Genomic DNA, 25,779 nt, shown 5'->3' with positions numbered 1-25,779 from the left:
GGAAGAAAAAAGATGTGAAAGCATAGATAAGACATAACGAAAAAGTAACCATTTTCCAATAAGCATCTTATTTAATGTAGGGAAAATAATTGAACAGTAGAATGCACACTGGCTCCTAACCCTCAAGCTCATTCCATCAAGATCCCTCCCATATCCCCAGCACCATGAGGTGCTTCCACTGCCTCCCTACATGATCCCATTTTCCTAAATTGTCCTTACCCATCTTATTCCAATATCTCCATTCTAATGACCACTAAAGGATGTGGTCATAGCCACTTTTAGAAGCTGCAGTAATTCTGACCTCAAGATACCCAGAATGACTCACAACTATGGTAGCACACTTTCGTGCACAGTTAACCCAAGACATTAAGAGCAAATTCCCAAAGTTAGCAATGGGTCCTCAAGCCTCTCAGACATGATCCCTCGCTGTAACCTTCTCTAACAAACAAGATCAAGCTGAAGAAGTGGCGCTGTAGCTCAAGTGGTAGAGCGCTAGCCTTGAGCTGAAGAGCTGAGGGACAGCGCCCAAGCCCAGAGTTCAAGCCCCATGATGGACAAAAAAAAAAAAAAAAGATCAAGCTGAAGAAGGAAGCCATAGGCCGTGAGAGGAAAGATGTGAGCCCAGACTGGATAATTGGGAGCAAAGTTTTTGACCACCATCTGAGGAGCCATGATGTCTCTAAATGACAAAGTATACACCTCAGGAGACAAGACACCAAAGATGCATCATCCCAAAAGCTCACAATGGTGATGGGAGCTGGGATCATGCTCACGAAGGTGATAATGGCAATGGCTAACCATAGTTGGTAAGGATGATATTTAGCCCATTCTAGGACAGTCTACATCAGAATAGAGGACTTTGGATGACACTGACTGTATCGAGCAAGTCTGTTTGGTTCCTTATAAGTTTGAAGGGCTTATTTATTTGCTCTGTAATTATAGGTAATTTCTCCTTTAAAAACGTACATTATGGATTGAGGAAAAGTCTCACTGGCAGAGCTCTCTATAATCTTCTGTCCTAAGAAAGACCAAATAATTACCTGTCAAATTGTCTTCTGTAGACTAAATAGTAATTACATTGTTCACATATAATGAATTTTTTTTCCTTTTGCTCATTTTTCTCTTCTTCTGCCTTTTCCATTCTTACATTAAGACAATTTCACTGTTCAAAGATAATTCGGAATTTTGTTTCCTTAGCCTAGTCCAGTAGAATGTAACACCCTGAACTTTATTTATTTTTTTTTTTGGTGCCTGTCCTGCAACTTGAACGCAGGGCCTAGTCATTAACCCTAAGTTTCTTTTTGCTTAAGGCTAGTGCTCTACCACTTAAGCCACAGTGCCACTTGCAGCTTTCTCTAAGTATTATATCAGAGATAACAATTTCACAGACTTTGAACTCTGATCCTCAGATCTCAGCTTCCTGAGTAGCTAGGATTACAGCTGTGAGCCACCAATGATCAGCTCATTCTAAACTTTTAGACTCCTGGGATCTCAAAGGATAAAAATTTGTGCAAAAGCACTGATAATAAAAACTAAAATGAGAATTTAATTCTCATTAACACAATTTCTACTCCTGAGAATTTCTATAAATCATAAAAATACATGTATTGGTAAAATATGCCAAAAGACCTGTAACTATGTGTGAACAGGTGATTTTAAATATGTGCTATTCTGTCATGACTATGTTTTAGATTTTAAGAAGTAAAATAGAAGGAACAAGTAAGAGATGGGGATATGTTATAAAAAACAAAACAAAACAAAACACACACACAAAGAAATGGGAGAAAGTTATCAGTTATCAGTTCCAGGTGCATTGTGAGACAAGATTGATGATAGAGGACCAAGTCCAAGAACCACACTACACACAAACTTTCCTGAAAATAGAACAGAAATACCATTAAGAAACTCCAATCACAAAAATAAGAATCTCTTCAGAGGGCACACCTCAAGTTCCTAAGAAACATGCATTTTGCTAAGAAACACAAGCAAAGAGCTTTATGAAGATGCAGGCAAATGACACTAAGGCCATGAGTGCTTGTGCAGAGACCATCAACACCCTTGTAAACATCCAAAAGGAGTTGATAACAAATGCAGGATGCCCTAAGAGTGGTTACCAGCAAGCTTCAGAAACTTGCCTACATCACCCATTCCAAGCTTGGGAAGCATATTCATTGTCCAGGGTAGCAGGCTCAGGTGAAAGCACAGGTTCATCCAAGGCTGGAACTCCAACCATATCTCCAGCTCAGGCCCAGGCTATGGGTCAGGCTGTTAAAGGTGCCCAGGCCCTTGGGAAGGCACCATAAATAAGTGCCACAGCCAGTGTGAGGACAAGTGGATTGGTGTGAACGCCAGCCCCTGGTTGGCCAGATATGAAAAAGAAAGGAAGAAAGAAATTTAGGCTGACTATATTGGTACATATCTTAAATTTCAACTACTCAGGAGTAAGGAATTGGAGGACAGTGGTTAAAGATCATGGGTTGAATCCATCCTAGGAAAGGCTATGAAACTCTTATGTCCAATTAACCACAAAAAAAATTAAAAAGCTGGAAATAGAACTATCACACAAATGGTAGAATGCTAGCCTTGAGCAAATAAAGCTTAAGGGCAGCATCTGGACCCTGAGTTCAAGCTCTAAGACAGTGTGCTCTCTCTCTCTCTCTCTCTCTCTCTCTCTCTCTCTCTCTCTCTCTCTCTCTCTCTCTCTCTCTCTCTCTCTCTCTCTCTCTCTCTCTCTCTCTGCCTCTGTCTCTCTCCCTTTCTACACACACACACACACACACACACACACACACACACACACACACACACACACACACACACACACACACACACACACACACACACACCTGCCAACCTGAGGTGGGTAGGGGAAGTGTTAATAAAAATAACATTTAGTCCCAAAGTAAGGATTGTACATGGCCTATGGATGGCATCACCAGTAAAAGCAGCACAGGGGCTCATGAGGTAATGGCCCAGATTACCAAGGTAGGCAAACATGGCGATACATGAGAGCATGCAGGGTGACACGAGGTCCACCTTAGAGCATGAATATATTGCCCCCCTTCAAATGTAACTAGTGACCAATTATGCTCTTGTGGCCCCTGGGGCAGAGCCATCCCTCAAAACAAAAAAAGTCAGTGAACCGATTTAGATATGAAAATGCTAAGGTAGCACACATAAAGCAAATTAGGCTTATCTTCAGCATAAATCAACCATCTTCCTCAGGAGTGCATATCTCTACCCTCTAAGAATCATTGTATGAGTAGATGTGTTTCTGGGGCAAAACTCCATACTACACAGTGGGAGAATTCTACCTGAGCAATGCAGTAACAGCAGCTTGGGAAGATGAGAACCAATGGACAGCTTTCCCCAGGCAGGCCAGTTAACATTCAGCAGTGTAGATTTCCAAGGAAAACACACTGACCATCACCCTCAAGTGATCCATTATAGACAGGACATGCAAACCTAAAAGTACAACTCGAGTAGATATGATTTACCAGTAAAACTGTGGGATTTACCAGTAAAACTGTGGGGTACCAACTCAGCTCTTCATTCATCTATGGCTGCTACTGACAATCACAGTGAACCCTTCCTGTGGGCTGCAAGTTCAGTGTCCATGTGAAACAAACCCAGGTTGTGTTTCAAGAGTTTTCTGAAAATCAGAGTATGCCAGAGTTTTCATCCAATGCCACAGAATGAACACCTTCAACAAGAGCCACCTCTAGGATCAGCGGTAGAATACTTGCCTTGAATGCATGAGGCCCTGGGTTCGTTTCCTCAGCACCACCTATGCAGAAAAAGCCAGAAGTGGTGCTGCCTCTCAAGTGCTACAGCGCTAACCATGAGCTAAAGAGCTGAAGGACAGTGCCCAAGGTCAGAGTTCAGGCCCCATAGACGACACAAAGAAAAAGAGTCAAAAATAAGAGACACCTCTAGAGCACACTGCCACATCATTCTGTATCAGCTATAGAGTCTTGGTCCTTGTCCAAAATAGACTTCAAAAAAGAAATGGTGGACTCTTAGTTAGAGTCCACACCACTATTAAGCAGGGAATTATTTTGGGAAAAGGAGAGGATTTATGAACTTTTTCTGCTATTTGAATTTGAGGAAGATAATGTGATTATTTGATTCTTCTCCATACATTTAAAGAGTAGAATTAAGTAGTATTCATCTTTCTGTGCCTGGCTTATTCACATATTATAAAGTCTAACAGGTTTTCTATGTTGTCACCTATGTCTAGACTTCCTTCTTTTCTATTTTTTTTAATTTTTGTTATTTTTATTGCTATTGTAAAGGTGATTTACAGAGCGGTTACAATTCAGGCAGTGAGTACATTACTTTGGACCAGTGTTACCTATTCCTTCATTTTTCTTGCAGTTTTCCCCCTCATTGCTCCCACAAATTCTATAGTTCATTTTCAACATAGTGTCCAATGAGTATCACTGCTGCCTTTTTTCAGCCTTTTTCCCCACCATTTCTGTGCTCCCTAGGACTCTCTTCAGGGTGGATAAACTTGCATACAATTCAAAAGGTGCAGAAATAAAAAGCAGTGACAGAGGAGAAAAATCAAACACAAAAGCAAGCCTCTTGTTTCCATTTCTTAGAACTTCTTTTTAAGTTCTCAATAAGATCCTATTGTATGAAAGTAGAACTTTTTTCCAATGCATCCATCAATGGACATTAATTTTTCCATGTTTGAGTTTTTTCAAAAAAAGCTAACATGAACATTGAAGTGCAGATAGGCCTTTGAGATAATCAATTATTTGAGTATATAGTTAAATATCTGGTTGCTGGATTCTATGATACAACGTCGGTGCGGGGGGGGAATGGGGGGGAAGGAGAAGGATTGGGATTGGGGGGGAGGGGGGAGGCTGGGAAGGGACGTGAAGGGTAAACAAAAGGAGGAGGCTGCAATGCTTGGTAAGAAATGTACGCATTATCCTGCCCATGTAATTGTAACCCCTCTGTACAGTATGTTCACAAATAAAATTTAAAAAAATAAGGTGTATACTGTTTTCCATAGTAACTGTGTTTGTAGACTCCTATCAACAATGTAGAGCATGGTCTATGCTCTTTTAATTTTTGAAAGCAAGTATGCTAACTGATGTTTGCATTGTGGTTTTAATTTACATTTTAAAGACCATATTATACACAGTGGTCTTAAAGCATTCCAAGATCCCTGAAGAAGAAGATAAACCATAAAAATCAGGTATTAATATAAAAAAACACAAGAGCCGAAGCAATTTTGTTAAAGAACAAAGCTAGAGGCATCACACCGTCACAGAGATCAATGGACCACAATAGAGAGCCTTGATACAGTTTCACATGTATGATCAACTATGTGAACACAGTTGGGAAAAGGATGGTCTCTCCAAAGCAGTGTTGAGAAAACAAAGTATTAATGGAAATTAGGCCCTTTAGACACATTATAAGGAAGAGCATGTAGGACCTCATACCAACACCATTTACCCTTTCATTACAAATCAAATCATTATGTTGCTGTTATGAACCAGCGGATAATTGGTGCATATTCCTCTGGGAGCATCTCTTTTGAGATTTACCAGCAGTTGAAGAAGTACATATAAACAACATGAATGAATAATATTTAGGGGCCAAACTAGCATGTTCTATTTCTTGGGTAAGATAAATTGTCAGGTAACTAAAAGATTATTAGGCAAAAAATACAGTTAAAGAATAACTATGTTGTTTTGAATTGCACATAGTAGTTGCTGATTACACTTTAGTTCTTATCTCTCTTACATGTTTAAATCACATATATTTGGAAGTATTTGAATGAATTAAAGCTGCAACCTCATAGAAGGAAGAAAAAAGCGAAGCTATTGAGTTGATTTTTGTTTATGTAAAAGATTGCTGTTTCAAAGAGGTATGATTTTGTTTTCTGATGAATGAAGTTAATTGAGAACAGGCATGATTTTTTCAGCGAGGGTAAGGAAACACTTGATTCACACAATAACCTATGGCCTTATAGCTTTAATATGGAAAAAGTGTTTTAAAAACAATATCTTCTGTATATAAGCATGGTTTTTTTTATCTCAGGAATTCAATATACTCAAGTATAATCAGACTGGACAGAGGAGAGAAGAGTTGGACAACAAAACCATAGTTTTAGGGAAGACAGTTAAGAAAATAAGTCAAAATGTGCTGTATACTGTGAGTGAGACCAAGAACTGAATAGTGGTTTTAGTTAAGTTGTTACTGGGTGAAATAATATAAAATTCATACCAGCTTATTCCTGTGGCAGATGCTCACTAAATGTCTGTTATCATGTCTCTCATCTTTTCAAACTTTGTGTTCATCATGCAGCTCAAGATCTTTGCCCTTATTTCCACTGCATTCAAGTGGAATTTTTACAATTAAATTCTTCTTGGCTTAAATAGCAAATTCAACATTATTTAGTGGTGAAAATTTTTATAGCTATTTTTCTAGACATTACTCCAAATTTTTTGGAGATATTTTTGTATTAATTGAGTCAGACTTAGTGTAACTGATTTTCACATCTTTCAAAAAATTGACTCAAGAAAAAATTTAACCCAAAACTTCTTATTGTCCAAAACAGAAGTAAGCTCATTGTACACTTAAAAAATTTTGTTAGTCATAGCCCTTGTACTCGGGGCCTGTGTACTGTCCCTAAGCTCTTTTGCTCAAGGCTAGCACTCTACCAGTTTGAGCCATAGTGTCACTTCCAGTTTCCTGGTGGTTAATTGGAGATAAGAGTCTCACAGACTTTCTTGCCTAAGCAAGAAAATATAAGAAGGAAAACCCAGACCAGCTCAGTGTGCTGGTAGATTACCTACTTAACAGATGTGAGGCTTGCATTCTAGGCTCAGTATATTTAAAAAAATTGAATTTTAATATAAGTGGTTCTTCAGTATTTATTTCAGACTTATGAAACTCGTATTAATATTGCTATTCCAGAAGTGAGCAAGTTATAGTGAAAACTTCTCTACAATTCCAGACAGACCTAATATTCTAATTCTATGCCAAACTCTGCCCTGATATAATAATTCATGGCCTTAATTAGCCACTCATTTTGTAATTTAATGTATAACATGAAATAGTCAATAGAATTCAGCTATGTTAACTAGTTTACTTGGTAATTAATAAAGAGTAATTGGGCAATCATGGTCTTAAAATCATCGCTTCTACTATTGGCAGTAGTGACTGCCAATAAACACAGAAATGAACATTCCTGAATTCTACTGCATTGAAGGGAAATTAGTCACTCACACACACACACACACACACACACACACACACACACACACACATATGCATATGCACAGGTATAGACAATAGCCAGATTCTTTAGCATCACAAGGCTGTATATTTCATTACCATCTAACTGTCTTCTTGGAATTTCTCTCTTCTAGTTGTTTCTATGACATTCCAACATAATGAATGTCACTGAAGTAACTCTCTTTGTACTCAAGGGATTCACAGACAGCCGCGAACTGCAGATTGTCTTCCTCTTCCTGTTTCTCGCCATCTACCTTTTCACTCTCCTGGGAAATTTGGGACTGATTGTGTTGGTCCTTGGGGATTCTCGACTCCATAACCCCATGTACTATTTCCTGGGAGTCCTGTCTTCAGTAGATGCCTGCTACTCTTCTGTCATCACCCCAAACATGCTAGTAGATTTTATGTCAAAGGAGAAAGTCATTTCAGTCTCTGGGTGTGCAACACAGATGTTTCTTGCGGTTATGTTTGGGACCACAGAATGTTTTCTGTTGGCTGCTATGGCTTATGATCGCTACATAGCCATCTACAACCCTCTCCTCTACACGGTAAACATGTCACCCAGAGTCTATGTGCCCCTCATTATCGCCTCTTATATTGGTGGATTTGCTCATGGCATTGTACACACGGTGGCCACTTTCAGATTGTCCTTCTGTGGCTCCAACAAAATCAGACACATCTTCTGTGATATCCCAGCTCTCCTGGCAATTTCTTGTTCTGACACTCATATAAACCAGCTGCTCCTCTTCTACTGCGCGGGGTCTATTGAGTTGGTCACCATTGTGATTGTCCTGGTCTCCTACGGCTTCATTCTGGCTGCGATCCTGAAGATGCGTTCTGCTGAAGGGAAGCGAAAGGTCTTCTCTACCTGCGGCTCTCACCTGACTGCAGTGTCCGTTTTTCACGGCACAGTTCTTTTCATGTATGTGAGACCCAGCTCTAACTATGCCCTGGAGCATGACATGGTCGTGTCAATATTTTATGCTATCATGATTCCTATGTTGAATCCCCTAATATACAGCTTGAGGAATAAAGATGTAAAGCAGGCGATGCAGAAGTTATTTAGAAAATATTTTCTTGCACTAAAATAGCACTGGGAACCTTGAAAATAATGTTGTCTGTGTCCATAGGGGAGGATATGATGAGGATCTTTGCTGGAATTAATGACTAATATTATCTCCTTGAATAGTTTAAAAATAAAGATTATATTCTATCTTATGTCCTGCTCTGTTTTGAATGAAGAAGAACAGTGATTTGGACATATGGTTTATACCAGGTTTACACATATATTCACATAATAAGGTATGGATGCTGATGCTGACATCGTCTGGAATACATAAAAGTTTCCCAGAATCCAAGCCACATCGCCTCATGCCTGTCACCTCAGCAACCCAGGAAGTAGAATTCTATCTCAAGCCTGTCTTTGGCAAAGAATTAGCATGAGGGGCTGGGGATTTAGCCCAGCCAAAGGGCGCCTGCCTGGCGTGCTCAAGGCCCTGACTTCGGTCCTCAGCCCTGGAAAAAAAAAAGAATTCGCATAATAAGCTAATTTTAGGCCATTTATAAAATGTGTATGGTGATGCGCACCTGTAATCCAAGTACCTAGAAAGCCCTAGGTAAGAGGGGATGAGTTCCAGGTATATTTTAGATATGAGACCCTTTTCCATTGTATGACTAGCCCAATCAATGGTCTTTCTATTGATCTTGCTAGCTATGTCCTTTGTCATGCAGAAGCTCTGCAATTTCATGCAATCCCGTTTGTCCAACTTTTCTTTGATTTGTTGTGTTTCTGAGTCTCTTTTAAGAAAATTTCAGCCTGTGCCAAGGAGACCTAGGGTTTCTCCTATTCCATCCTGTAATGTTTTCAGAGTGTCTGTTTTGACTCTGAGGTCTTTGATATATTTGGAGTTAAATAGGGATACAGGTAGACCCATTGCACCAATGAGATGTACAAGATCTTACGTGGAAAATGAACTATACATCTTTGGTGTGGGGGCATGGGAGAAGATGGGAAAGAATGGTAAAGGGGAGGCAACAATGCTTGATAAGAAATGCACTCATTACCTTGCCCATATAGTTGTAACCCTTCTGTGTGGTATTTTCACAATTAAAAAATACAAAAAAATAAAAAATAAGAAGAGGGGATGAACTCAGGCTGAGGTTAGTCCAGGGGAAAAATTGAAAACCTACCTAAAAGACAAACATCAGTTGCAAGTGTGTGATTCAAATATGAGGACCTGAGGTCAACAAAGGTACTACAAACAATCACACATACAAGCATACATAAATATAAGTTTTACTTCAAAATGGTGTATGTATATACATATATGTATATAAATGGTTTCCTAGAATCCTAAAATTGCTATTAAAATAAACTGTAGTCTACTACAGTTAGACTTATGAATAATGGAAATGTTCTAGCTGATATAATTAAGCTATATTAATATTTTAAAAAACTATGCTCTCAAACCAAATGCAGTGCTCTCCAAGAGACTTCTCCTAATGACCAGAGGTCATTGCTACCAGTCCTGTATCTAGCACTCTGCTTCATTTGCAGGAGCATGCAACAACCTGAATATCAGAGAAAACAGAAAGTGGAAAAACTTCTGGGATTTATCACTGAGTTGGAAATTAGGTTGGGTTTCTTCTGTTTTAAGCCCCTCTTTCAGTTCCTCACTAAACAGAGAGAAAAGGCTTTAACATTTTCCAGCCTTATACTTAAAATCAATAATAACGAGTCTTTTGAGGAACCTCCATACTACTTTCCAAAGTGGTTGAACAAGTTTACCCTCCCACCAACAATGAAGTAAGGTTCCCTTCTGTCCATATCCCCTCCAGCATCTGTTATTAGAGTTCTTGATTATAGCCATTCTAACTGGGGTGAAGTGGTATCTCAAGGTTGTTTTGATTTGCATTTCTTTTATGGCTAGGGAGGTTGAGCATTTCTTCATGTGTCTATTGGCCATCCTTCTTCTTCAGAGAAGTTTTTCTTTAAGTCTTTAGCACACTTATGTATTAGGCATTTGTTTCTTTGAGGATTTGAGCTCCCCTATGACCCAGCAATCCCACTTTTGGGTATTTGCCCAAATGTTTACAAACAAGACCGCACTAAAGCTACCAGCACAACTATGTTTATTGCAGCATTATTTACCATAGCTAAGATATGGAACCAACCCAGATGCCCCTCAGTAGATGAATGCATCAAGAAAAAGGGGTATATGGAAGTGGTGCTGTAGCTCAAGTGGTAGAGCGCTCGCCTTGAGCTGAAGAGCTGAGGGATAGCGCCCAGGCCCCACGACCGACAAAAAAAAAAAAAAAAAAAAATCTTAAAAAAAAAAAAAGAAAAAAAAAAGAAAAAGGGGTATATATACACAATGGAATTCTATGCCTCCATCAGAAAGAATGACATTGCCCCATTTGTTAAGAAATGGAAAAACTTGGAAAAAATTATATTAAGTGAAGTAAGCCAAGCCCAAAGAAACATAAGTCCCATGGTTTCCCTTATTTGCAATATCTAGTATATGTATGAATCAAGCAGGAAAGTTCAGATAATGTGATGTTAGGAAAATGAACCCTAAGATATGTATTTAAATGTTTTTTTTTCTTTCATGCATTTGTTTTTAATGCATTTATAAGATTATTTCTTTGTTGCTTTGTATGTCCCTCCCCCACAGTATAACCCCTGGTTTCACTGTATTTGATGTCGGTATAATTTGTGGAGGGGAAGGGGAAAAACAAGTCGTTTAAATAAGGATACAGGCGGACCTGTTGCAGCAATGAGATGTATAAGTTGTCATGTCGAAAACGAACTTTATAACTTTGGTTGGGGGGAGGGAGGATTGGGTGGAGGGACGAGGTGGGGGAGGCTGGGAAGGGATGTGAAGGGTAAACAAAGGAGGAGGCTACAATGCTTGATAGGAAATGTACTCATTATCTTGCCCACTGTAATTGTAACCCCTCTGTACAGTATGTTCACAATAAAAAATAAAAAAATCAAGAATAACGAAATAAAATCAAGAATAAGAAAATAAAGAAAAACTGGCCATCGGACACCCTCTCATTGCCCAGGGCCAAGAGCAAATTACAGAAGTGTGTTTCTAATGTGCTCAGGTATTATTTATTATTTACCATTCAGTTTTCATACATGTTCATAAAATACTGCAACCATGTTCACCATCCTTCATTCTCTCCATTCTCCCTCCCCTCTCCCTTTGGTATCCATTGCTTATCAGACACTGTCTTACAATACTTTCTTTAAAAATTTTAGTGCATATTGATTGTACCAAGGGCTTTGATCACTGTATTTCACACAGGCATTCATTATACTTCAATCAGATTAAAAGCTACAGTTTCACTCTTTCTATGTCCCCCAAGCCTTCTAATATTTGACAGCTCCCTGTGAATTTGCTTGTCCCATCTTAAAACATAAATGCCATGAGTTTTTATATTATTCATCACCCCTCAGCCATGGTTGCTGTTTGCTTTTCTCTCCCTCTAAGTGACCAAATATCTTAAAATTTCAATAGTGTTATACATATATATATATACATCTATATACGTATATGTACATATATGTAAACATTCCATATTTATAAAAATACACATATGTATCTTATATTTTATAAATGAAGAAAAGTCCTGACTTTTGTCCTTCCAAACTGCTCACTTCACCTAATATGATGCTCTGATCTGTTCCATTCAATTTCCTGCAAATGATAAAATTGCACTTTTCTTTATAGCCAAATAATACTCTATTGGCTACATATATCACATTGTTTGTCCTACTTACCAGTTGTAGGGCATCTGGATTCTTTCCATAATACTGAATGGATGTAGGAATATCTTTATTGTATCCTGGCTTTCAATCCTTGGGAATATGCCCAAAGGTGGTATTGCTGAATCACATGGTAATTCTATATTGTTATATTTATGAACTTCCATAATGATTTTCAGAAGAGTGGTTCAAATTTGCATTCCCACCAACAGTCTATAAAAGTTCCTTCAAATTGAGGCTTTTTTTCCTTTGTTGCTCTTTTTGTTTTCTTTTCTGTTAGTCTTGTTTGTTGGTTTGTAGAAGGAGGCACAGGAATGGAGAGAGAAAGCATGTACAAATACAGCAGTGATACTCATTAGACACTACGTGGAAAATAAACTATACCACTTGTAGGTGGGGATGGAAGGGAAACACTGGGAGAGACTGAGGGAAGGGGTGACATTGGTCACAAAGAAATGTACTCATTAACTGACTTATGTAACTCTAACTCAGCTGCACATCAACTTTACAATAAAAATTAATAAATTAAAGGTAAATAAATAAAATAGTAATTTGAACCTAAAAAGTTGTTTTATCCCACACATCTTTGCCAGCATTTGATGATGTTTGTGTTCTTGTCAATATCCATTCTGATTCGAGTGAGATGAAAGGTAGCAGATTTCATGGAGTATTTATTCATGTTTTTGTTGGACATATGTACTTCCTCTTTTAAGAAGTGTCTGTTCTTTTCATTTCCCATTGATTAATTGTACTTTGTGTATGTAGTTTTATAAGCTCCCTGTATATTCTGTTTATACTTGTGTATATCTGTGTATATTTTAGAGTTGGGGAATCTATTCTTCATTTTTTTGACTCTTTTCAGTTTAATGTCTATTTCCTTTTCCCTCAAAAAATGATGCAATCCCATTTGTCAATCCTTGCTCTTCTTTGCTCAGTTAATGCAGTTACATCCACAAAACTTCATAGGTAAACATTTATTAACCTTGTATCTTGCAACCTCAATAAAATGACTTCCAGAAGATTTATTTTCTTTGCCATTATGTGATGTGCTAACAATATTTTATTCATTTCTTTCTCCCAGATTATATTATAATCCTATTTGTCAATCTCATTCTTTTTGCTGAGCTACTGATTCACTACACAGGCTGTTATGCCTATGTCTAGATATTCCAAGATTTTCTATGTTTTTCTGTGGTACTTTCAATATTTTAGGTATGAAATTAAGGTATTTGGTCTTAAGGTATTTGATTCAGTTTGAACTGTTATTCTTGCAGGACCTAAGAGAGAAATCTAGTTACAATCTTCTATATGTGAAGATTGAGCTTTTTGACACCATTTATTTATACTGGTTCATTTTTCAATATATGTTCGTGGTTCCATTGTCAAAAGTCAGCTTATTGTAGCTATATGGAGTTGCTTTTTGGCTTATGTCCTATTTCATTGTCGTCTGTTTATGAGCCAGAATCATGTTGCATTTGTTATTGAGGCTCTGTAGTATATTTGGAAGGTGGGTATTATGTTACCTTCATTGTTCTTTTGCTTCTCATTTTCACAGCTCAAAATTGTCTCTTTGAAACTATTATTTTGAATGCATCTTTGCCATCAAGTGTTCACTTTATGGATTAATTATACCCAGACAATATCCTTACAATATAGAATGAACTGAAGAAATATTTTCTTGAAATGGGATTAATACATTTAAAGAACCCTTGTATAATACAAATGAAGGTATTCTATTAGAATTTATTTGTAGGTAATATTTTCAGATTTATGTTGCCCTTGAATCCTTTTCCTTGATACATTACATAACTCCTTCCCTCAAATACAAAATAAATCAAGGTCACTGACTTGCAGTTTTGCAAATCTATACAATGTAAATTAGGACTGACTTTGTCTATATCTGTTTACACATATGTCTAAGTGTATTTATATTATCAACTATAAAGTACTTCTTCAATCAGAACTGAAACTTACAAATTGTAACATTTTTGCTTACTAAATTTTTAATCTATCTCATAGAAATCAAAAAATATAAGACTGAACCTTTAACTTGAAAAGATGCTTCCATAAATATACTTATTCAATTAATAAAGAATAGACAGTGAACCTGTAGGAGAATGTAACACTAATAAATTGGTTTGGGCTTTCTTGAATCATTTACTCCAATTTCTGGCATGGAAATAGGAAATCTTCCTCCTATTTTCTTTATTTTTACCATATTATACTAAATTAAATCTTTGATGCAATCATAGAAAGTTGTAGAATTTTCCCACATTTTTATTTGTGTAAATTAATAACACAAAGGGGCATTATTATGACATGTCTGTATAAGCATACAGCATAATTTGATCATATTCACACCCTCCATCACTTTCATCCTCTGTACCAAACTTAACATCAATAGCCTTCATTGTTGCATTGTTTCATATGTCTATAAAGTATTTTGACTATATTCTCTGCATATGATGAATCAAATTTATTATCAAGAATAATCACCCATTGTATTGATCAAAATTATTTTATTAATGAAAATTCACCTGTCATCAAATTACTGTTTCAATTTAAAGGGGTTGTTTTTGTGACAGTTATTTTATTTTTAAGGTTGTACAATGACCACTCTTATCCAGAACTAAATATTTAGATCAGCAAGTGTAACTTCCTTCCCATACAGCCGTACTTGTTTTCCATTTACTCTGAGTAAGTGCAAATTTATCAAGGTTCATTCCTTTTGTAGCATGTACTGGGAATTCTTTCTCTTATGTTTTAAGAGGCAAATGTGAACTTTTATATAGGGTAAGGAAAAATAAAACTTACATTTTAACTTTACATATTCACAAATATTGAAAACTCCAGAAAAAGGAATATTAGATTGATTTCATTCCACTTAATGTAAGAGCTACTCACTGAAGAGTTTCCAAGATGTAATAAACTTTTAACTTCAAGTACAATTCTATACAGCAGACCTCCAGAATGAAATTATTTCATGTCTTTCCATAGACATCCCAGCTCTTATAACAACTATTCCACATTCTGGTACTCATGTAAGCAAAATTATGTAGTTGTCATTTTCTAACTGGTCTATTTCATTTAACATCTTTTCATCCAGGCACATAGTTATTATCACATATTGAGACATTTGGTTTTTAAGCCAGACAATTATTCTATTAAATTTAGTTTCCACATTTCATTCGACTATTGATCAAGAATGAAGAATTAGGCTATTTTGACATCTTGGCTCTTTTGAATTTTGCTGTAATGTATCCAAAAGTATGAACATATCTTTGAAATCTCATTACCAATTCTTTTGGATAAAACCAAAAGATGAATCACTGGCATATGCAATTAATTAAAAATAGATAAATATATAAATAAATTCACAAATTATTAAACATTGTCCCTGACAATTAGCAGATAACTTCCTGGTATTTCATTAAGCTCACAAATACTTCAGGGATAGTCTACATTTGCTCAGCATATCCTCAAGAGAAAATCACAAAGGTGAAAAAAAAATTACAAATTGCCCTTTAAAAAATGCTATGTTTGGGTCTGGTGGATTCAGTGAGAGTTCTCATGACAGTTAACAACCCTGGAGGTTCATATGTACTGACTTATGGTACCAAATCTATATAATGATCCTGTTTGCCCTGGCTTTGCTGTTGAATGTAAGTAAACCCTTCTCCTACTCTGTATTCCATGATGTCTGAGATGCTAAAAGTCATCTCTTCTTTTTGCTCCTTATTAATTTTTAGCAACTCCAAATACGTTGAGCTGATTAAGCATTTGGGAAGCACACTATATGTGTTTAGAAAAAATATGTAATATCTATTGGAAAAATATGAGAAGAAACAAGGTCTGGACTCTGTCTCTGAGCTTTTTGGCTCAAAGCAATCAATCATTTGAGCCACTTCCACTTCTGGCTTTTTTTGGTGAGTAATTGGAGATAAGAATCTCAAGGACTTTTCTGCCAAGGCTGCCCTTAAATCAGAATTCTCAGTCTCAGCTTTCTGAGTAGCTAGGATTACAGGCTTGAGCCACCAATCTCCAGCTTGTGTATAATTTTTAATGGCAAAACTTGAAAGCTGAATGATTCAGTCTTTAAGTTTGATGGGGTGTATTATACAAGAGTATTATACAAGTGATTATTTGGTGTCTTTGGATGCAAATAGGAAGTCACTACTTTACAGTGGAATAAGCACCATTAGACAATAGGAACTTCTCATGTATACATTTTTAAACTAAGGGCATGATGTTTTTCAGTTTGCATTAGGGAGCTCATTAAATGATCACTGAAGTGTACAGTAGAAAGTGAACTATGGAGAAATCATTGTTTCTTTCCATTCAACACCAAAGTTGAGATGAAACATTATTATCTTTCTTTACCTTTTAAGAAAGCTAACACCCAACACCTACACAGTTTTTGCCTCAATGTGATTACAAAATCATACCAATGAATACAATATGAGGCAATATGTGCGTGGTTTCTCTTTGAATGGTCTAGTGTTATTCTCTCATGTTGTATCTGATATATTTACTCGTATTTCTGTGAAAGGCACATGCATGAGGTGAGTTAGGATTCAAGGGGTCAGAACAGCATCAGCAACATAAAGCACATGTAACCAGATTCACTGTTTAAATTTTACAATAAAGGAATTGTTTGTTTATTGACTCGTCACTTGCAGAGCACGCACATGTAAATTCCAAGTATGCACAAGTTTATTAGAAAGTAAATACTAGAAATCCAGAGCTTGAAATTGGAGGTGGGATCACGGGAAGGAGGATAGATAAATAAAGAGAGGAAGGAAGATAAACACAGTTATAACACTCAATGCATATATTAGAAAATTAAGAAAAATGGAAGAAGTGTTGGGGTTGTGAAGGATGGGGGAGAAAGTTGAAAGGGGAGATATTAATCAAGATGCATTGTAGTCAGATACTTCTTTGTTGAATGGCAACAACTCTACAACTACTGAAGGAGAAAAATAATCTATAAAAGGAGGAGTGTCATTTGTACCCCTTGTTTAATATTGATATTGCTAGTATAATTTAATAAATACTGATAAAATTTTGTACAGTGATAAGAATTATCTTAATCACTAGCCTATCTTAATATTATCTTAAGTGTATAGCTTAGGAGAAAAAAATATTGACTCAATAAGATTCTCACTATACATTTAAGATAGAATATAATCTCAATAACATTTTTATTTCAGCTAAGCTACACCTTATATTTGTCAGGAATGATACATTCAAAAGTATTTTACTTGGTTGTATACATTTTTTTCAGATTTACCTTAACTTCCTTTTTTAATTGTGAAAATACTGTGCAGAAGGATTACAATTACATGGGCAAGGTAATGAGTACATTTATTATCAAGCATTGTTGTCTCCTCCTTTTCTTCCCCTTCCCATCCCTTCCCATCCTTCTTCCACCCCCCCCCCGCCCCAGCCAAAGTTGTAAAGTTCATTTTTCAACATAACGACTTGTACATCTCATTGTTGCAATGGGTCCACCTGTATCTCTATTTAAACAATTTGTTTTTTTCCCTTCCCCTCCACAAATTATACCAACATCAAATACAGTGAAAACAGGGGTTATACCATGGGGGAGGGACACACAAAGCAACAAAAAAAATCTTATAAATATGTTAGAAACAAGCGCAAGAAAGAAAAACCATTTGAATCCTTATCTTGGGGTTCATTTCACTTATTTCTGCATGACATATGCTATTCTTAAGTAACATTTGGATCACTGCCATGAAACTTTAAGGTATTGTATTTTATCTTAATGGTAGTTTGTACAATAGTAAAATTGTACATAATATACAACTTTAAAAAATTATTAAAACAGCTATAAATATTTTTTCTTTCCAATACAGTACCCATTAACCCAAAAGGAACTTTAGTATTTTAGAATTCAATGTCAATAAACTGTTTCTCCTACTATGCTCAGATACCTTCATATTTCCTAGGTTCTTGCATATAACAGACATCTAATATGCCCCTATATTTCAGAGCACATCTTGAATTAAATGACAATACCACCAGGGAAAATAATATTTACGTGAATTTACATCACATTATTTTGCAGAGAATATGTTGCTTTTTCTGAAAAATAGAAGATGATCAATCCCAAACTTCAGAATGCTGTCCAATTTTAGTCATTGGCCTAAATGACTAAAGATTGGGATAAAGATTGAAGAAAGTTTCAAGTGTTCATCCTCTTACCTCTCTTCAACCACTCATCACTTCAGTCTTGACAAAGAAGTGCAGTCTCTATACAGAAGCATGCTCATAGATCTGTGCAAAGAGAACTTTTTGAAGTTGGCTAATTTCTCCATTTTAAAAACAAATAGAAACCAAAGATAATTATGTCCATGATATATGGGGAAGACTTTTCAGGTAGTTTGGATATATTCAGTGTCTCAAATGTCTTTCATGCTCTTCAAAAACCCTGAGATTTTGTTTTATAGGTTAGAATAGAGTTTTAGTTCACTTATTTGCTCTCTGTATCCACAAATTATGGTGAATATTAACTGTGTCTATAAGCATACCTATTTTTACTTTTTTGTAGACAAGTAATCACTGATGTGAACTCCTATAGTTTTTGTACTGACAGATTTTTAAAAAATTTAACTCTAGGACTTGTAAGTGTATAAATTTTTGGGTGTATGACCAGTCTTGACATTTGAACTGAGAGAATGGGCATTATCTCTTCAGTTTTTCATTTAAGAACAATACTCTAGCATTTGAGCCTCAGCTCCACTTCTGGCGTTTGAGTGGTTAATTGGAAATAATCTCTCCAGCTACTCTGGAAGCTGAGATCTGAGGATCGAGGTTCAAAGCCAGTCTGGGCAGGAAAATCTTTGAGACTCTTCAATTAGCCACCAGAAAACCACAGTGGTGCTGTGGCTCAATATATAGAGCTCTTGCCTTGAGCTGAAGAGCTCAGGGACAGCACCCAGGCCTAGAGTTCAAGCCCCACCACCAAGGGAAAAGAAGAATCTCATAATCTTTCCTGTGAAGGCAGGCTTCAAGAATAAGCTTCAGAGCTCATCCTCTTGAGTAGATAGTATTACAGGCATGAGCCACTGGTGCCCAACCAAGTGGATTATAAACTTTAAAAAATGTGTTGAAATTAATGCATTTTTGAAATTTGCCATTGGAAATGTTTAATATATAACCAGCAAATGACATATCATTGTACTAGATGTATTAAGTCATAATGTGGCCACAATTACTATAATAAAATGTTAAAGGAGTAAAATAATTATACATTGATCTAAAATCTCTTAATTTTTAAATTTCTGTATTTTTCCTATACAAGTTTGCAAGAATATACGTATGTGTAGCTATCATTACCTAACTATATATATTTATATTTATCAGTATATAGACTAAGGTTTTTATACCCCCAGAGGAGGCTTATCTACTTGCATAACCTTTTAGGTTAATATTAGTAATAGAGGATGTTAGTCAGCTTGAACGAAGGTCAAGGTCGTATACCAGGAGCCCTTCAAACCCAGGTGTGACAGAAGAGTTACATATGTTGGAAAACATTCTTCTGTGAGTGAAATCTCTCTACTTGAGAACAAATAATGTAAATCCGTATCATCCTATAATACAATTTCTACTTGAAAAGGTATGATTATTTTCCAACATTCTCCATTTGAAAAGCAAGATAAAATTTTTCCTGTCATGGTTAAAATATACATACTGACTTTGTTACTGTCTTTCCATTGCAGGTTTTCTAGTAAACCTGGATGGAAAATTACAATCTCTCAGTGGTGAAAGAATTCATCCTGATGGGCATTACAGCACGCCCAGAGCTGCAGACCCCATTATTTTTGATGTTCCTCATCATCTACTTAAGTTCAATGCTGGGCAACGCGGGCATGATCGTCCTCACCACGGTGGACTCCAGGCTGCAGACCCCAATGTATTTCTTTCTCAGACACCTGGCTTTCACCGATCTTGGTTATTCCACAGCTGTGGGACCCAAAATGTTGGTAAACTTTGTGGTAGAACAAAACATCATCTCCTATTCTCTTTGCGCTACACAACTATCTTTCCTTCTTGTGTTTATCATAAGTGAACTATTTATTCTCTCCGCCATGTCTTATGACCGCTATGTTGCCATCTGTAAGCCATTGCTTTATACAGTCATCATGTCACAAAGGGTATGTTGGGTTCTGGTGGCCATCCCCTATCTCTACTGCACGTTTGTGTCTCTTCTCATCACCATAAAGATTTTCACTCTGTCCTTCTGTGGCTACAACGTCATCAGTCATTTCTACTGTGACAGCCTTCCATTGTTAACGTTGATCTGCTCTGACACTCATGAAATTGAATTGATTATTCTAATCTTAGCAGCTTTTAATTTATTTTCGTCTCTTCTGGTGGTCCTGGTGTCCTATCTGCTGATCCTCATAGCCATTCTGAAGATGAAATCTGCAGAAGGCAGGCGCAAGGCTTTCTCCACCTGTGGGTCCCACCTGACCGTGGTTGTAGTTTTCTATGGGACTTTAATATTTATGTATGTGCAGCCCAAGTCCAACCATTCCTTTGATACTGATAAACTGGCTTCTGTCTTTTACACCATGATTATCCCTATGTTAAATCCACTCATCTACAGCTTGAGGAATAAGGATGTAAAATATGCCCTTCAAAGGATTTGGAAAAAGATATGCAATGTTTGTTCTCTAAAGCTTGCATGAGATATGAATTTTATCCTGTGGTTTTTGGCTTTAGAAGATTCATGGAACACAATGAGGTTAATATATATTTCGTGATTGACCTTCTTGGGAGCAGAGTAACACTAAGAGTAAAAACGAGGAGAGATAAACTGTAGTATACTATTAATTAAGAAAATACTCGAATACATTGGAGTAGATATAAGTGAATACTAAATTGAATCATAGTGACATGTAGAGGATGTAGTATGGAAATGAATGGTTGTAGATATTGATAGTCAATATATTCTTATGGTAGTCCGTTTAGAGCAAACTTCCCAATGTTGCCTGTACTTGTGTATTTGCTTCTCTCTTCATGTAAGCATACATTTACATTTAATTTTTTTAGTTTGATTGTGTTAATGAAATAAAGTAACAGTTTTGCTACATATTCTTGTATAAAATATCTATAATGAAGTTGTTTGTTGCTCTATCATTTGTGACTGACTTCCCTCATATTTTATTCATGTGTCAGTGCTCCACTCTATCTTAAAGGTTAACATTTATGACATTGATTTGACTACTCAACTCAAAAGAATCAAACAGATAATTGTGATTTTTATTTATGCTATATATCTAAGGAGAATGTAGTATGATGTCAAACATTAATAAATCAAAACATCAAACAATTCTCATGAGAAAACATATGAACAAACATATTTTAGAAAGAATCAGATAATATTAACTCAGGGAGCCAGCAAATCTCTAAGAGGAATAGCAGAAATAGAAATGAACAAACATGATTTGAATCAACTAGAAAAAAAATCTAAGGAAACTACCAGATTAGAAGATTCCTCTAAATACTACTCCTAATAGTATTCCTAAAGAGCCTAAATTCTTCAATAAAAAGTTGTAGATTGCCTGATTGTATTAAAAAAAAAGTATTATCTAATCATTTTCTACTTGTGAGAAACACACTTCCCTGGAAAAGACAAAATCAGACTAAATGTGAAAAATTGTAAAATGATATTCCAAACAAATTTAATTCAAAGTCAAATTGGACTGGCTATCATCCAATCTGACAACCAAGAGTTTAAATCAGAAATATTCAGAAGAGAAACTGGTGCTGTGGCTCAAAGGGGTAGAGCATTAGCCTTGAGTGAAAAAGCTCAGGGACAGCACCCATGTCTTGAATTAACTCCCATGGCTGACTACAAGTAACAGCAACAACAAAAAGAAGAGATAAAGAAGGTCACTAAACTCTAATAAAGGGAACAAAATATTAAGAAATACACAAACACATAGATAAACATATATATGTGGATTTATAAGTAAAAAGTTAAAAATCCATAGGAAATTGGAGAAAATATACACACAAAACATTCACAACAGCAAATTTTTTGTATTACTGACACATGTGGTTCTGTTTTATAATGAACTAGAAATGAATAATGCTACATCATAACACAAACTTATAAAGCAGATAAAGAACCAAAGTTGTTAACTCCAAAATGTTACAGAAGAAATGGATTCATGGAAACATTTCCAACCTCTTGGTAGGAATATCAAAAGAACAAATATGATAGAAATATGAGTTTCCAATAGTTTGTATGGACAACAAATTAGAGAAGGATGTCCAATTAAATGAAATAACATGAAAGCATCACAATCAACAGGAAAATAGTAATTCTGAAGAGTAAGACATTCAGCAGTATAAAACTCACAAGTTTTTATTTGACTTATCTACAAATATCTAATATAATTTTGTAGTGAGGACATACATTTCTAGTTCACTATTGACAACTTGTATTTGAACTACAAATTATAAACAGTGTTTGAGTCTAGCCAAGAACATTCAGAGATCCATGAAGTACTGGGCATATTATATGATAGGCAATTAGCACTGTTCTCAATGTACTTGGAACAAGTCAAGTGGACTTTCTGTTCCTGGCCCTCTGACATTGTTTTTTTTTGTTTTTTTTTTTTTTTTTTTTTTTTTATCAGCAGTGGTCTTGGGATAACAGAAAAGAGTTATTGAATAGACAGAACAGTAGATGGGGGCTTGAACTCAGGGCCTCTTTCTTAGTTCTTTCACTGACCTGGCTTTCAACCACTTAGCCACACTTTCTACTTCTGGCTTTACACTGCTTATTTGGAGATAAGAAATGCTTTTTTTCTTGTCTGCTTGGCTTTTATCCTTAATCTTCAGACCACAGCCTCTTAAATAGCTAGGATTACAGAGATGAGCCGTTGGTGTCTAGATAACAATGGAAGTTGATACCTTCTTTATTCCAGGAATCATAAATAACTTTTGTATCATGTGTAGGGAAATTTTCCTTTCAAAAAAATAACATTGTTCTATTGAGATTATTTTTCATCAATATATACTTTTTTAACATTCCCAAAGTAATACTGTTGACTATAAGCATTTTATCTGCAGTAGTTCCTGGAACTCATTTATTTTGCATAGCTAACACTTCATGTCTATGTGTAAACAACTCCTATCCCTTTGAAACCAAAACAGTGTATGATTCAATAAGTTCGAGTAATTTAGTTACTTCAGGTAAATGGGATCTAGAAGGAGCTATTTGCCTTTGCATGACTTATTTATTTGATTTCACATGATGTTCTCCAGATGTTATCATTGTATATTGCAAGATGTAAATTTGAAGACTAATATCCCAGTGTTTGCATTGAATCATTTCATTTGTACATTGACAGACGTATCAATGGGTATTTACCTTGTTTCTAGCCTTAGCTATTTCAAATTATTCCAAATTGGAAATGACAGCGGTAATAGCTTTTTGAAATCCTAATACCTATATTTTGTATAACATTCAGAAGTGAATTTGCTGGCTCCTACTATAAATAAGTAATAAATAATAAAATAAAAGAGAGTTCAATGCATTAGGGATATTCAACAAATTGCTTAACAATTCCTCTGGGAATGTCACTAAAGTTAAAAGAAATTCATCAACTGTTCTTAAATGAGTAACATAAGGAACCGTATGGAAGAATCAACAGAGAGTTTCTATCGCAGGTAAGAAGGACAGGAGTTCATCTAGTATCATAAGGCATGACTAGTTGTTGGATCTATCTCCTTTTTACTTCATATTATTTTTCAAATATTTCTCTCCTCAGTGGAGAAACTAATTTCTCATAAATACCTTTGAAATGCTACATTGAGTTTTGTGTATAAAAACTATTCATTGTGAACTTATATGATTTTATATCTGAGGTCAAAATGAATGAATATAAACAGTTAACAAAATAATATGAAATAGTGTTTAGAAGCCCTAATTCACACAGGAGTAATTCAGTCCCTAATATCTATACATTACGTATACAGAGGATCAAAGCCATTTTTGTGATTCTCATACTTATTGTGAAAATAAAATGTAAGATTCACATCTGTTTTTTAATCAAGCAAAGACATTTCCATTTCACATTTATTTAGCGAGTGACAAAACATTTTTTAAATGCTGGATTTCGGATGATGGTAAAATATTTTTCATTTTGTCATAGAATCTATCTAAAATTTTCAGGAATACAGGATTAAAAATACAACTTTACAACTTCAGGCGGGGGGGGGTAATGGTTTGGGGTGCGGAGAAGTATAGGAGGTAGGGGCAGGAAGGGATAGTGGGAAAACAACAGGGAAGGGAAAGGGTAACAAAGATTGACATGTACTCACTGCCTTACTCATGTAACTGTAACCCTTCTGTACAGCCCCTTTACAATAAAAATACATAAATAAGATTCTACAATTGAAGCAGTAAAAATTTTCAAGAATTATATTAAACTATAAAAATTACTTATTTCCATTAAACTACACAAACAATGACAGGAAACACCTTCATCTTTCTTTACCTTAAGGAATATTGGTACTAATTTATCGTGTGTGCTATATTTTTTGGTCCTCTTCCTCCTTTCTTGTTATTTCGATATTGGTACTATGGTTTGAACTCAGGGATATGTACTTTCATTTTTACTTAAGGCTGTCTTATACCACTTTTAGTCTTTTGCTGGTTAATTGGAGATAAGAGTCTCACAGACTTTCCTGCCAGAGATGACTGTGATTTTCAGACCTCAGTCTCTTGTGTAGCTAGGATAACAGGTGTGAATCACTGAAGTCTGGCTTGTAGCTTTGGTGGTTCCAAACAAAAACAACCAAAACAAAACAACAAAAAATTAACTCTAGCTACTTAACAATTATTGAAGATATCCAATGTAATAAGTTGCTATACATGGCAATGTCTGTTGTAAGAAAGTGTTTGAATGTAGCAGGGCCAGATACCAGTCACCATAATCATACCAATAATGATTTATGCAAATCTAGTGCAATTTACGTGTAATCATTTTTGCATAGAATAACACACAACTGTTGTGTCTTTGTTTACTTATTTGTAGCTTGGGCACAGAGGTCTGTTACTAGAATTTCCACTAATATGTGCCATTCCTTCTTCTAATTTTTAAATTTAATTTAATTTTAGGCTAATTGATCCTCAGAAGTTTCCACAAAAATGATAATTATCTTGTTCAAATTACATTTATAAGAGAATGAATCTTGTTAATTATAAGATGAATAACTCTAGCTCCTGTACTATAGTTACTAACTATGGCCTATGAGATATATTCAGAGATGTTTCATTTTTTACACACATGTTCATCTGCAAAATACAGTATATCCTACCAGGAAAAAGTTCTTGTGGAATATCACACTGAGTTTCCCAAAGCACATCAGAGAATCCATGTTTCTGTCCTATATGTGTCTTCTATTTATGTTATGTGTCATGGTAACAGGTTTCCACTATGTGTCATAATAAATGTTTTGTATGGTTTAGGATGATTACATGTATTATAAAAAACACCCAATTTTTCTCTTGCAAATATAGAATCCCTTTCCCCTGCCTTTGTTTTGATGCCAATTCTAGTCTTTTTTTTAATTTTAATTTTTATTTTTTGTGAACACACTGTACAGAGGGGCTACAATTACATGGGCAGGTTAATGCGTACATTTCTTATCAAGCATTGCAGCCTCCTCCTTTGTTTACCCTTCACATCCAATCCTAGTCTTGA

The 25,779-nt window shown here is 35.7% G+C and overlaps 2 protein-coding genes across 2 annotated transcripts; both read left to right on the top strand.

Annotated features, from left to right (window-relative positions):
- Nucleotides 1–2,922: 2,922 nt before the first annotated feature.
- Nucleotides 2,923–8,348, top strand: LOC138834158 (olfactory receptor 5T7-like). Its single transcript, XM_070032915.1, has 3 exons — nt 2,923–2,985; nt 3,695–3,747; nt 7,412–8,348. The coding sequence occupies exons 1-3, from the start codon at nt 2,923–2,925 to the stop codon at nt 8,346–8,348; spliced, it is 1,053 nt and encodes a 350-aa protein (XP_069889016.1).
- An 11,443-nt stretch (nt 8,349–19,791) lies between these two features.
- LOC138834157 (olfactory receptor 8K3-like) lies at nt 19,792–20,745 on the top strand. The gene has a single exon (XM_070032914.1). It carries the CDS (start codon nt 19,792–19,794, stop codon nt 20,743–20,745), a length of 954 nt encoding a protein of 317 aa, XP_069889015.1.
- The last annotated feature ends 5,034 nt before the right edge of the window (nt 20,746–25,779 follow it).

The sequence above is a fragment of the Dipodomys merriami genome, unplaced genomic scaffold (genome assembly GCF_024711535.1).
Source record: "Dipodomys merriami isolate MVZ:Mamm:240054 unplaced genomic scaffold, mDipMer1.0.p SCAF_21, whole genome shotgun sequence".
NCBI lineage: Eukaryota > Metazoa > Chordata > Mammalia > Rodentia > Heteromyidae > Dipodomys > Dipodomys merriami.
Note: the sequence above shows the minus strand (reverse complement) of the source record. Positions and strands in the feature narration are given on the sequence as shown.

What these genes read in the sequence shown, in the direction of transcription:
- LOC138834157 (XM_070032914.1), top strand. Translation starts at nt 19,792, where the DNA reads ATGGAAAATTACAATCTCTCAGTGGTGAAAGAATTCATCCTGATGGGC.
- LOC138834158 (XM_070032915.1), top strand. Translation starts at nt 2,923, where the DNA reads ATGGATGGCATCACCAGTAAAAGCAGCACAGGGGCTCATGAGGTAATG. An exon ending in TAATGGCCCAGATTACCAAG is followed by an intron (nt 2,986 to 3,694) that starts GTAGGCAAACAT and finishes CCAATGCCACAG; the next exon opens with AATGAACACCTTCAACAAGA. An exon ending in TCAGCGGTAGAATACTTGCC is followed by an intron (nt 3,748 to 7,411) that starts TTGAATGCATGA and finishes ATGACATTCCAA; the next exon opens with CATAATGAATGTCACTGAAG.